General features: G+C 23.3%; 3 protein-coding genes across 3 annotated transcripts; 2 read left to right on the top strand and 1 right to left on the bottom strand. All coding sequences in view use genetic code 6, as the record gives it.

The window, feature by feature from the left end:
* The first annotated feature begins 257 nt into the window (after positions 1-257).
* Positions 258-2,413, top strand: TTHERM_00527100 (cytochrome P450 family monooxygenase). Its single transcript, XM_001028115.3, has 5 exons — positions 258-612; positions 673-1,452; positions 1,554-1,600; positions 1,700-1,852; positions 1,911-2,413. Exons 1-5 carry the CDS (start codon positions 363-365, stop codon positions 2,274-2,276), a joined length of 1,596 nt encoding a protein of 531 aa, XP_001028115.3. The 5' UTR covers positions 258-362; the 3' UTR covers positions 2,277-2,413.
* Positions 2,414-3,062: 649 nt separating this feature from the next.
* TTHERM_00527090 (PBS lyase HEAT domain protein) lies at positions 3,063-7,526 on the top strand (the record flags this gene model as incomplete). Its single annotated transcript, XM_001028114.2, has 9 exons — positions 3,063-4,443; positions 4,724-5,053; positions 5,111-5,220; positions 5,279-5,740; positions 5,792-6,073; positions 6,313-6,524; positions 6,581-6,734; positions 6,790-6,971; positions 7,031-7,526. The coding sequence occupies exons 1-9, from the start codon at positions 3,120-3,122 to the stop codon at positions 7,524-7,526; spliced, it is 3,552 nt and encodes a 1,183-aa protein (XP_001028114.1). The 5' UTR covers positions 3,063-3,119.
* Positions 7,527-8,535: 1,009 nt separating this feature from the next.
* On the bottom strand, positions 8,536-10,704 carry TTHERM_00527080 (PAP2 superfamily protein; the record flags this gene model as incomplete). The annotated part of the gene is made up of 1 exon (XM_001028113.3): positions 8,536-10,704. One exon carries the CDS (start codon positions 10,702-10,704, stop codon positions 8,536-8,538), a length of 2,169 nt encoding a protein of 722 aa, XP_001028113.1.
* Between the last annotated feature and the right edge of the window lie 2,830 nt (positions 10,705-13,534).

Genomic DNA, 13,534 nt, shown 5'->3' with positions numbered 1-13,534 from the left:
GAAGTAATACCTTTTAATAATAAAAATTTAATTAAATCATTAAAATTTCTTGTTTTTTGAAGAAAATAAAAACCAAATAAATTGTAAAATTGTAATAAAATATAAAATTTTTAAATTATTTGGATTCCACTGAAATATATCTTATTATAAGTGAATTATTTATAATATTGCTTCTTTAAAAAAATGATGAATTATTTTTTTGAAAACTAATTTTTAATTGGAGATATTATTGTATTGAAATAAAATAAAAAATTCCCCCAAAATATAGATTTGGAAAAAGAAGTTCTCAAAATGAAAAGAATATAATTAATTACTAATAAATAAAAGCTTAAATTAAATTAGAAAAGAAATAAATAAAATAGATGATATTTGTGGCAATTAAAATACTTTTTTTTCTCATTTTGTGTTTATCATTTTTTAAAATGGTAATTTACCCTGTAGCAAACTTGATAAGGTATAGAATATAAGGTGTATCAATCATAAAATACTATCCTATATCAGGTTTATGGGGTATTTTACAGAAAGATTTTAAAAAGTATGGTGACTCTCTTAGGTTCTTTAAGTAAGTAGGAATTGAGCATCCTGATGCTAAATCCTTAGCTATAAACATAGGTAAATTAATAAGTGTGGAAAAAAAGAACATATAAGAAGTAAAACTATATAAATAAATAGGAGGAAACATTGCTCTCTACTTGATAGATCCTGAAATGATAAAAGAATTTTACTCTCTAAACTGCTACTAAAAAAGTCCTTTCATAGTGAAAATGTTTAGTAGAGTATTAGGAAATGGATTTTTATTTGACGAAATTTCCCATAATAGAAAACGAAATATTTTTTCTAAGCTTTTTCATTTTGACAATTTGAAGCAAGTGGTGCCAAAGATTGAGTAGATAACTTAAAATTGGGTTATATAAAAATGTCCATTAGTTAAAAAAACAGTTTAAAGAATTGATATGATTGATTTATCTTAACACATCAGTGGAGATATTATCACATAATAGTTTTTTGGTATAAATATGAATAATTAACGTTACAAAGAGAAAACCATTCCCCAAAACCTATATCATTTAAATACAGCTACTTGCAATTAAATGAGAACAATCAGATATATTCTAACAGGAACTTACACATTTGATAAAGGTTGGTGTAGATTTGACAGAGTAGTTAATGAAGACATAAAAAATATTAAACAAATTCTAATTGATGCTTTGTACTCAAGGATAAATAAATAAAGTTAACAATAAAAATAATCTTAAAGCTAAGAAGATTTTTAAGTAGATACAGAAAATTCAATCATCGATCAGATCATCAAAAATGGTTATATATTAGATAAAAAATCCTCAGATATGAGTAAACAGGAAAAGGAAGAGCTAACTAAGTCAAACAAAATATTACCAGAAGAACTTTTAGAAGAGTACTTGACCTTTTATTTAGCTGGAATGGAAACTACTGGTGTGTATTAATTATTCATTGTTCAGAATTTATAAGTTTTAATAAAAAAAAAATGCTAAAAATATTCTCTAATTAATTGGATTTATAATTTTTAAATAAAGGTCACACGGTGGGGTTCTGCTTTTATTTTTATTGTAAATATCCTCATGTAATTTATCATTCAGACACATTTTGCTCATTTTTATTAAATCTTCATATTAATTTTACTTAAAAAATACTTATCAAAATATTCTCTAATTAACCTTAGATTGGAGAAAAGCTAAGAAAAGAAATAAATTAGCATTTCTCTCATGATCAACCAATTACTTACGAAAAGATTTCATAACTAAATTATTTGGATTGCTTCATAAAAGAAATATTTAGGTTTTATGGACCTACCTCTACCCTTATGTATAGAATAGTAAAAATAAAGCTTAATGCTATTTGTTAGTTTTTTAATAGCTTTTATAAAAATAAAGGCAACTTAAGATCATAAGATTAAAGACATAGAAATAAAAAAAGGTTCCATGGTTAATTTAGCAATTTTAACAAATTTTTATAATTCAAAGATATTTAAAAACCCAGAAGAATTCAATCCTGATAGATGGCTTGAAAAAAATTAAATCAATTCTTATGCTTATCTACCCTTTTCAGCTGGAAGAAGAAATTGCATAGGACAACATTTAGGTTTACTTACCATTAAAATTGTTTTTAGTGTTATATTAAGAGATTTTGAAGTTACTCTCACTAATCCTGATTATTAAATGGACAGACTCTAAAAGTTTGTTCATGGGCCATCTTCTCCTATATATTGCAATTTTGAAAGACTAAAATAAAAAAATTGATTTAAAGCTATAAATAGGTTATAACAAATATTTTTATACAAAATTCAAATAAATTAAATTAACATTTATTCCTGCATTTTAAAAAATTAATTTGTATGCAAAAATTTAAAATATTCAAACAAAAAAAGGATGAAAGATTTTGATTAATTAATTGAAGAAAAATAAAAAATAAAAAATAAAAATTTGATTCATTTTCTAAAATTTAACAACTAACTTTTAAATTTAAATAATAATTCAAAGTAAATCCTTTCTCAGAAAATGTAAATGTAAAATAATATTATGAAAACAGAAAATAAATAAATATGTTTATATTAAAATAAATATATTTATGTTTATAGAGACTTAAAAAGTTTTTATAATTGAACTTAATCTATTAAATTCAATTACTATTATGTAATATTGTTAGCATTTTTTTCAAAAAGTGAAAAAAATAAATATAAAATATAAAATTTATTCAATCATTTTCATATATATTTAGTTAGAATGATATTGCTTTCTTTTATAAACAGAATTTGCTTGTTATTTTATTTGTCTGTTTCATGCTATTTCGAAACGAAAAATAATTAATTAAATAAATAAATAATAAAATGAATGAATGAATAATAAGATAAATAAATAAATAAGATTGATTATTAGAAACAAACGAAGTTTTATTCAAGTATATTTATTTTGAATCAAGTTTATTATCAAGTGAATAAAAACAATTATAAAAATTGAATTAGATACGACGATATTTTCACTATATAAAAGACTAAGCAATTAAATAAATCTTAAAAGTTAGATATTCTTAATAAAGAGATAATTCAAAGAAGAATAACCATACAAACAAAATAAATTTTAAAAATGAGTTAGCAATAACAGGCACAGTTTAATTCTTAGTATGGTGGGCCACATCTAGGAAATGGAAATAATGCTGAGGAGCAACCTCAAAATGAATATGAAGAACACTATTAGCACGAAGGCGAAGAGTACGAAGAAGCAAATTAAATCCACGAATACGAGGATATCCAGTAGCATCATCTTCACGATTAATATCAGCATGAGGAATAATAAGAATAGCTTGGAGATCAGCATGATGATCATGATTAAAATCATGAAATTCAATATGAGTAGCAAAACAATGTTTAGAATATTCATGAGCTCTAATAAAAAGAGTATCTATAGCAAATGTAACAATAGCAATAATAGTTATAGTAGTAGCAGTAATAGTAGTAGTAAAATGGATTCAATAGATATTCGCAATCTTCATCTTAAGGAATTTAAAATAACTCTAGCTCTTCAGCTTAAAATATCCAATCTAGTGCCTAGCCTTAGAGACAGTTTGCTCATATTCCTCCAAACACCTAGGTCTTTTAGCCTCCATCTATGTTCCCCTAGCAATAGCAGCAATAACAACAACAGTAATAACCCCAGATGCAATAAAATCGCTTATCTGGTTCAATTGAAGAAAACAAATCATTTTAGTAGTAGTAACAGTCTTTCACTCGTGATTAAAAAATAAATTCGCCAAATAAGTCATCAAAGGAAGTCATGTAGAGAGTATTTGATGAAGAGTATTCATCTTAAAACCGCTACAGAGACTAAAGAAGCAATCATTCAGATTCTCAAAAAGAAGACCCTCTAAATGTTATGGCATATAATTTATCTAAGGTGAAAATAAATGAATCAGCTAATGAATCTAGGTTAGGAGCAAATTAAAAATAAAATATAGATAAAGCAAACAATTCTTACTAGCAAAGTAGAAATGAAGATGGTAGCAATTTAGAATACAATTAAAACTAGTAATTTAACAATTTGGAAGAGGGAGAAAAAAATAACCAAGGAGATAGTTAAATTAACATTAATAACAATATTATGCCAGAGTCTATTGATTTGAGTTTATTTGATTAATGCTACAAGGAATTCTTACAGCAAATTGCAGGCGATTAAGGTTTTGTAGATGCCTCATATGAACAAAAAATAGATATCTTAATTAACTTCTTCTTAGATCAACAACTTGAGTATAGACTAGGTTCTTTAATCTTCCTTTTTGAGCTAATTTATAATTTTAGGGAATCTCTTACTGAACAAGCTATCACTTAAATTCTTACTAAAATATACTTGAATATTCGTCATTATTATGAAACTAAAGATTTCTATATGGTATATTGTGCTCTTGAGATTATAGGTATTAAAATCTTTCAATTTTCAAATCCTTTTTTTTTACAAACAAACAAACAAAACTTAAGAATAAAATTATATAAACTAGTTTTGTATTTCCAAATTGAACAAATATTTAGTTAGTTAGCCATATATATTTATCAAAATTTTTTTAAGATAGATAGTAGATAGTCTATTAATCATACAAACATATTTTGCATAATATTTGATTAAATGATAAAAATAATTTTTCAAACAAAAAAGAATTTCAATTTATTAGTTTTTAAAATATTATTATTAATGAATAGCCTTAATTGGACCTCATAGCATCTCTTTCAATAATATCAAATTACTTGCTTCAATTTTAATTGATGAAGCTCTCCCAATTTTGCAAGATAAAGCCTTCCTTGCTTTAGTTAACTTTGACTACCCAGGATATTTTGCTTTATTAGATATTGCTAATAAAGAAATTAATGATATTCATATCTACATCATGAACAAATTCGCTCAAACCGAAGAAATATAATTATCTGTTATCATCCCTTCTCTCTAAAATGATATAAACTCTGGAGATTAAAAAAAGAGAATATCTTCTCTTTGTGCTCTTAATCGTATGCATTCGATGATTTGGAAAGCAAGTAAACATTTAATGAAATTACAAAACATAAATTTACATATTTTATAATTTAAATTAGACTCATTACCTTTATTAGTAAATCTCCTTAACGAAGGTACTATTGACCGCTAATTAATTGTCTCTACTATTAGAGCTTGTGGAGAGCTTGGTGAACATACTTTACTTAAGGTAAAATTTTATAATATAAACTAATTTATTAATAAAATAAATAATTTTATATCAATAGATCCTTAAATAAACTCCAAATCAAAAGATTAAAATGGCTATAAGCACAGTTTTAAGCTGGAGGGTTAACAAAAGTGAAAAAAATAAATTAGGTATTCGTATCGTTCCTTACAATATCGCTCAACATTACAATATCAACCCAGGCACAATGTGTATTTATTATGGAAATTAAACTCCATTGGCTTTTGTTGAAGAAGACTACGATATTGAATAGGATTATATAGAAATAAATAGTAGGGATTTCATGGCTGCTCTATAAAGACTACTAGCTGTGAAATATGACAAATTTTAGGCTACTTAAGAAGGTTACCAATAGCAGCGTCATAATTATTCAGCTTTTTTGAATGATTTTACCTTAGTTAAACTCATAGACCCCTCAGTAAATAACGAAGAAGCAAACCCTTAAATATCTCAAAATATTATTAAGGCTTTGTGTGGTATGCTCAATGATGAAAATGCATAGGTAACTATAAAAAAATAAGACTTTATTTCTAATATTTGAATAAAATAATAGGTTAGAGAAACAGCTGTAAGCACTTTAGGTTTAATAGGGTTACCTGAAGCTCAATAAGCAATAGAGCCTCTTTATGAATCTTTGAAAGACCCAGAAAGCTAAGTAAGAGCAATGGCTGCATGGTGTCTTGGAAGATTAGGTGAGGTTAATCCTCCTAAAGTAGCTAAGCGCCTTATTCAGCTATTAAAAGATAACTACTGGAAAGTAAGAACTGCTGCTTGTGTTTCTATAGGATCTCTAGGTAGTTAAATAGCTGACATCGCTTTCCCAGCTTTAACAAAAGTAATTTATTTTATTTTGAAATTAATATGAAGCTAAAAAATTTATAATAATAATACAAATAAATAATATCTTTCATTTAAAGCGCATCTATCTATATTTCATAGAATAACAATGCATAAAAAAAATAAAAAGAAGAAATTTTAAGAGCAAATAAATAATTAATAGAAATATTTTTTTTTATAACAATAAATTTAATTAAATTCATTTTGTTTAAATTTTAAAATAAATTAAAAAAAAAGATTTTAAGAGACGGGTCTATTAACAAAGTCACTGTCTGTGAAACATTGGTTAGACTTGGTGTATATGGAGAATAAATTTTAATTGACCTCCTAAAGAATGTACCTTAAAGTAACTTTAAACTTAAGACTGCTATAATTCAAGCTTTCGAATTAGCAAATGTATAAAAGCCCACTATTGATTTTATCATTGAAGAGCTTTTCAAAAATGCAAGGTAAAAATACAAATAAATGACAATGAAAATAAAATAAAATTATATTAATAAAAAAGTGATAAAATGATTGAAGTTAGAAAAGCATGTTTGCAAACTTTGGAAATACTAAGAAATAGGGCATAAGATTCAAACATTACTTATCTTAAATCTAGAAATATTCTTCCTTTATTCTATTTCTTTTTACAAGACAGCTCACCTGAAATAAGATAGGTAAAAAGATTTATAATATAACCTAAATAAATTATTAATTTAACTATTTATAAAGTTGGCTCTATAGAGTATATCAAGCTTTGGTCCTTAAGCAGAATTGATGTTCATAGAAGGTTTAACCAAGGATAAGAATCCAATAATTAGATAAGAATGTGCAAAGGGATTAGGAGCTCTTGGAGTCTAAAACTTTAGAGCTCTTTTATTTGGACTTAAGGATGTAAATGAAGGAGTGAGAAAGTAAATTAATTTTATTTATAATTATTAATTAAAAAATTTACTGATTATATAATACAAAGGTCTACAGCTTTAGCTATTAAAAGTAATTTTGTTGCAGAGTAGATTATTGAAGAATTCTCTGATAAATAAAATTAATTACCAGCATTGCTATGTAACATTAAAGATATATTCGCTTTATAATTCTACATGGATGAAGACTGTAAAGTTATTTTAGAATAAATTTTACAAGCTTTTGGAGAGACTGTATATAACATCAATAACAGTGGAAACATTAACATTATTAATGCAAACAACAATCTTTCTTAAAGTTATGGAGTTGTTGATCCTAACTAGGGTGTAAATAAATCTAAATAATAGTAGTCAAACTATTCATTTAATTATTCATTTGATAAATAAAACAACTAATTACCAGTGACTAATTAATATTAGAAAGATGCTAAATTAGGTGCCCAATAACTAAAACCTAACTACAACAACATATAACAATAATAGAAATCTCAGTCTTTGTAATATAATAACATTAAATAATTTAAACCAAATAACTTTATGAATTGATTAAAGATTAAATTTTAAGAAAAAATATTTTAAAATTTTGTAAACTATTTTTATATTTCCCAAATGCTTTTATAAATTTACTTATTATATTTTCTCTATTAAAAAAGAAGATATATTTTTTGATTGATTTCCTCTCTCAAATATAATTTAATCATTTAATCTATTTTTTGAACTATATTTATAAAAAAAAGATTTTTAATAAGCTAAATTTAATTAAATATAATTCCAAGAATTAACTTCATAATTATCACCACTAAAATATCTAAAATTTCTAGTTTTATATATATTTTCTTTTCTTTTGAATCTAATAAAAATATAATTTATATTTAATTAATTATTTTATTGAATGTCAGAATTAATTTATTATCACTTAATAAAAAATTTTTATTTATAAAGTCTCCTCAAATATTTTACTATGTCCTTCAAATTTTTACAAAAAACAACACATTAAAAATATAATAAAGAGTAAAGTATTATTCTGAATATATATTTTAACTTAATGTATACTCTAAATCCTCACCAATCAATTAAGACCAGTCAAAAATCATTATTTTTTAACAAAAATAAGCAAATAAAATAATATCTCCGCTAATAAAAATTCAATTATTTATTCGTCCCCACCACTAGTCTAAGTATTTATAAACATTAAAAATAAATAATTAAAAAACTAAAATATAAAAAGAATACTTTGATTTAATAAGACAATAAATGTATATTTTTTAAACAAGTATTTATTTTTTTTAAAGGATTACTGTAACATTAAAAGAGTATTAAAAGAGTGAACCAAAATAAAAATAAGCATTATAAAGAGAAATGTTTGTAAATACTAAAAAAGAATAAAAATCACAGTAAGCAAGAAATAGAGGTGCATAGATATAGATAAATAAATATTTGGTTTGTTTGTAATTCTAACTAAATTAAGAAGAAACATCAAATAATAAATAAGCAGTTACCATAATATTTTATATAAAAGATTAAATAAGTTTATATTTTATATAATTAAAAGTAATCAAAGTTTTTGTAGATCTTTAGTTAAAGTATTACTATATGAAGCTTCTGTTTAGAAAGAAGAGAAGCTTGGGTATGAGTTAAATGATTCATTTTTAATTTATTATTTAATGTTGTCATTTTAGCTGATATCATTAAGTTACTCTTGTAAGAGTGGAAATATAAATGTAATTAGATGATATTTTTCAAAGAGCTTTGGAACAAGTGCCACTAATAAAAATCCTGTTAAAAATATACCTAAAAAGAGGTAGATGTATTTTAAATAGGGGTTATTGAAACTAGGTAGCACATAGTAAAATATTGCTATTGTTGAGCAGCAGAGGAGTATTATAGATATTCTGTAAATAAAGTTTTTGATGCCAGGGATTTCCTTGTATTGGCCTTTTAAAAATCTTTCTCTTGATGTTAATAAAAATCCTAGAACAATAGAAAAACCTATTGCTACAACGCTTGAGTCGATAAAGCATTTATGGTGGAAGCTTTGCATCTTAGTAAAATTACTACATTTTTGTTAAATAATATTTTCCCATTCTACTAATTAATTTTAAAGGTTTTAAGAATGACTAAGAATCAACTCTTGAATAGTATATATAATTATAGGAAGAGAGAATATGGCGGAAGTAAATAAGATAACATACGAAATCTATTTAATAGCATTTGATCTCTTTAATTAAACATATTAATAGAGCATAGATGAAATTCTTCTTTCAAAAAATAATCTATAGAATACAGTTGCATAGATACCCAATACACAGCCAAATATTACTTGATTTAAAGAATGCATTCCCAAATATAATCTAGAGATAAAAATTAGATTAACTAATATGACAGCACATACTGTTACTAAAACCCTAATAAAGCGCTAATCTTTGCCTATTTTACGCAGAATATAATCTCTTACAATAAATTCATATAAGGGAACTCCCAAAAAGGCATGTCCTGAAGGATTTCCATACTCTTAATAGCATTTCCAGTCTAAGGGTAGAACACTAGGATTGATATCATTTTAAATAGAATTTAATTAGTTTATTTGTTAACTTTCTTTTTATTCTGAAATTTCTTTTTGTTACTAAATGTTTTGTTAAGTTTTATTATATCCTTTTTTATATTCATCCTGATCAACAATATTTAAGTTATCTTAACTATTTCTTTGATTATTTAAATCATTCGATAATTTATTGTGATGGCTCTCATTATATGGAATAGTAGAATTCGAGAAATATGACATATTTTAATTATCTTGGAATTTATTTGAATTATTTATTATTTGACTTTGATTTAAATAGACTTGGGTATTTGCTTACTTTTTAATTTCAGGTTCTTAGCTTGTTTCAGAAATTAAAATATTACTTAACTTATCAGTTTCTGACAATTTAATTAAATTCAATTACTACTTATTTGATAGCCTTTAAAAATTTTCCTCAAGATTATAATCATTGTCTTCAAAGTAATTCAAAGATTTGTTATTATAGTGTTATATCAGCAGTTGATTTAAATAAATGTCACTGGAATTATTATTTTAAGCACTAAGTATCCTACTTTCATTTACATAATTTTGCTAAACATTCTAAGAATAATGTTACTCGATCCAATATGGTCTTGGATCCCCAAAAAGAGATTTTAGCAGCACGCAGGTGTAAGTTAAAAATCCATAGTATAAAAGAAATGTTAATATCTTAAGCTTTTAAGTCGATAAAGCAAAAAATATTACCAACATAGATATTACAGGCTTTGGGCTGACGCAAAGAGAAATAAAGTTCATGAAAGAAACTAAAAAAAAGTTCTGGTTGGACTACATTCTTTCAATAAATTCTAAGGAAAAGACAAACATTTATTCGCGAAAGAGAATCATGTAGCCAAAGACAAAAAGAGTTAGGATTGAAGAAATTATTATAGAATAAGTTGTCACTCTAGAGTTATATCTAATGAATTTGAAGTTTGTATCTCCAAGCTAATGCTCCGATTTTTAGAATAACTCACTTAAACTTAGTTACTTGCTGCTATTATTTTCGTCTCTTGAATCTGAGATTTAACTTTCAAATGAAGAGGTTGCACCATTATTTGACTAAGCATTGCATTACGAGGCATGATAATCCGGAGAGGAATTTGATGAAGTTGTTGTCGCGAAGCTATTGCTAAGCAAATCTTCCTTAATGGAATTGTTTGTCATTTCTGCAATATAACTATCGAAATTAATAAAAACCCTAACTGAAGAAAAAGAAATAAGTCCTTTAAGTATTTATTTTTGGAGAAAATGATAGATACTTCTATAAATGGATTTATTAGAATCCTACTTCAGCTAATAGTTAATTATTTGTATATATTGAAAACTAATTAACTAACTATCTAACTTTCTTGCAAAATTTAATTTATAAGTAAATTTTTCTGATTATTGTTTTATCAATCGATTGATATCAAACCTTTTTTTATGATTTTATCAATTAACAATTTAATAAATAAGCAAATTAATTTATTAATTAATTAACTAATTAATAAATAAATGAATGAATGATGAGTGAGCAAATTTTACAAAATCTAAAATATTAATACACTTTTTTCTAAAAGTATTGTTTTGCTTTTTTTTATTTATTTGATGAATTTGTTTTCAAAAAATTTATGTGAATTTAGTTAATATTGTCTGTAGGATTATTTTGCTCATTTACAAAACAAAAATTGACTTTTTTCTTTTCTTTGGTTATGCAGTCATACAAACATATTGAAATTCGTCGGTAGATGATTAAAAAAAAGAAAGAATTTACAATATAAAGATAAAACTCTGATTAAATTCCATATATTTGTCACATATTTCTTTTACTTGGCCATCAATATTTTAAATTCATTAAATACCCAATCAAAAAAAAAAAGTCTGACTGATTCTAATTAAATATTTATTAGTATCTATTCATTTCTTTGGTTTCTTAATTAGTCTAATTTTTTCTGATACTTAATTTCTATTTCTATGTCCTATTGAGCTTTCCATAATACCTACATCGCTTGATTATAATTAATCATGTTCTCTAGTTTACCTTCAGTTCATTTGGTATACTTTTCATATATCAGCAATTTTATATTTGATTTAATAAAAACAGGTGCTAATATCCTTTAATCAAAATAAATATATACTTATTTCTTATATAAAATTCTGATGTATTTTATTTCTTATCAATTTAATTTCTTAATTTTATAGTCTGATCAATTCTTAAAAAATTTTACCCTCATATTTACAAAATATTTTTGAACAAATTCAATATTCAAATCAGTCAGTCTTCTGATTGATAATTTAAAATTAAAAATTATCAATTTTATTTTTCATTTTCGTTTTATTAATTGCTTAAAATATACTGGTTTTGTTCAATAGTTAATTTTTTATAAAATTAAATTAATTTTGAAATAAAAATTTGACTAATTTTAGAATATGAAAAAAATATTCGCTTTAAGAAATAAAAGAGAGAAAAAATGTTTTAGAAGAATATATTTAAAATCATTGGTGAATTATAAATAAAAATTTAATAAATTATTTCATAGCTAAGTAATTAATTTTACAATAAAAAACAGTATTTGTAGCTATTTGATTTTTATCTGCTATAAGTAATAATTTATTTATATTTTTAAAATAAGATTATCCATAAAAAGACCCTTCCATATCTTAGAAATAAATTAATTTGTGTTTTTCTATTTTAGAAAATTTAAAATGAAATGGATTAAATAAAGTAAATTACCTATTCATAAATCATTTTAGATTATTTGTTTTAAAATTTAAAAGTTAATAAAAAAAGAATTTTGTGTTCTAAAGAATAGAAAATAATTTCTTATTTAAATTTTTATATTGGCTTATTTTTAAAATTAAATTATCCTATTTAATATTTAAATAGAAATATTTTCATATTTTTAAAAAGGTGATAAATATTTTTATTTTCTTAATATTACATTTAAGATTAAAATCGTTTGAATAACCAGATTCATTAGGATTTTTCAATTATTTGGTAACTATTTACTATAAAAATAATATATTTCAGTTTATTTTTAAATTTAGAATTTATCATAAATCAAATAAAAAGAATTTGCTCTTTTTTATATTAACAAATAGCTCATTTTATTTAAATATCTTGTGCTATTCTTTTTAAGTAAATGGATAAATAAATCTTTTTTATTGATTTTATATTTTAAAAGCTATCTTAAATTATTTAATTTTTAGAAATAAAAATTTTATAAACAATTCAATATTTAAAAGAAATTTTATAAAAATAATTTTATAAGTAAAAATGAAAATTAAATTAGCTATATTATTATCATTAAGTTCATTTTTTTCTATTTATGAATATTCTAAAAAAATCGACTTTTCTTATAAATTAAATGTAATCAAGAATAAATTAATAATAAACTATAAATAAATATTATTTAAAAACCAATCTTTTATTTTATAGAATCCTAAATTTATATTTATTTTTAAATATTTATCTATTATCAAAAAAATTAATGTTAATAAAAAAGAAATAATTTATGAATTTATTTTTGATATTTTCAACTAAAAATATGAATAAATTTATTTATAAAAAAATGCCTTCACTCGGGATCGAACCGAGGACCGTAAGATCTTCAGTCTTACGCTCTCCCAACTGAGCTATAAAGGCTTTATATTATAAAAATTTGTTTAATAAAAGACTCAGAAAAGAAACATACTTTAATAGCCATATAATTAAATAATTGAACAAAAAAAATGCCTTCACTCGGGATCGAACCGAGGACCGTAAGATCTTCAGTCTTACGCTCTCCCAACTGAGCTATAAAGGCTTTATATTATAAATTTTTATTTTAAAAATGACACCTAAATGAAATATTTTAAAATTAACAAATAAATAAATAAAAAAAAAATAGAGATTAAAAAAGATTTTTGAAAATATCTATAATCAAATCTAAGAAGAGAGATAAATAAACATATTTTAATCAGTTTAATTAAAATTAAATAATATTTTAAAATTCAAGTTAAAATTCATTTCATA

The sequence above is a fragment of the Tetrahymena thermophila genome, assembly GCF_000189635.1.
Source record: "Tetrahymena thermophila SB210 genomic scaffold scf_8253811, whole genome shotgun sequence".
NCBI lineage: Eukaryota > Ciliophora > Oligohymenophorea > Hymenostomatida > Tetrahymenidae > Tetrahymena > Tetrahymena thermophila.
This window is presented reverse-complemented; position numbering and strand designations above follow the sequence as displayed.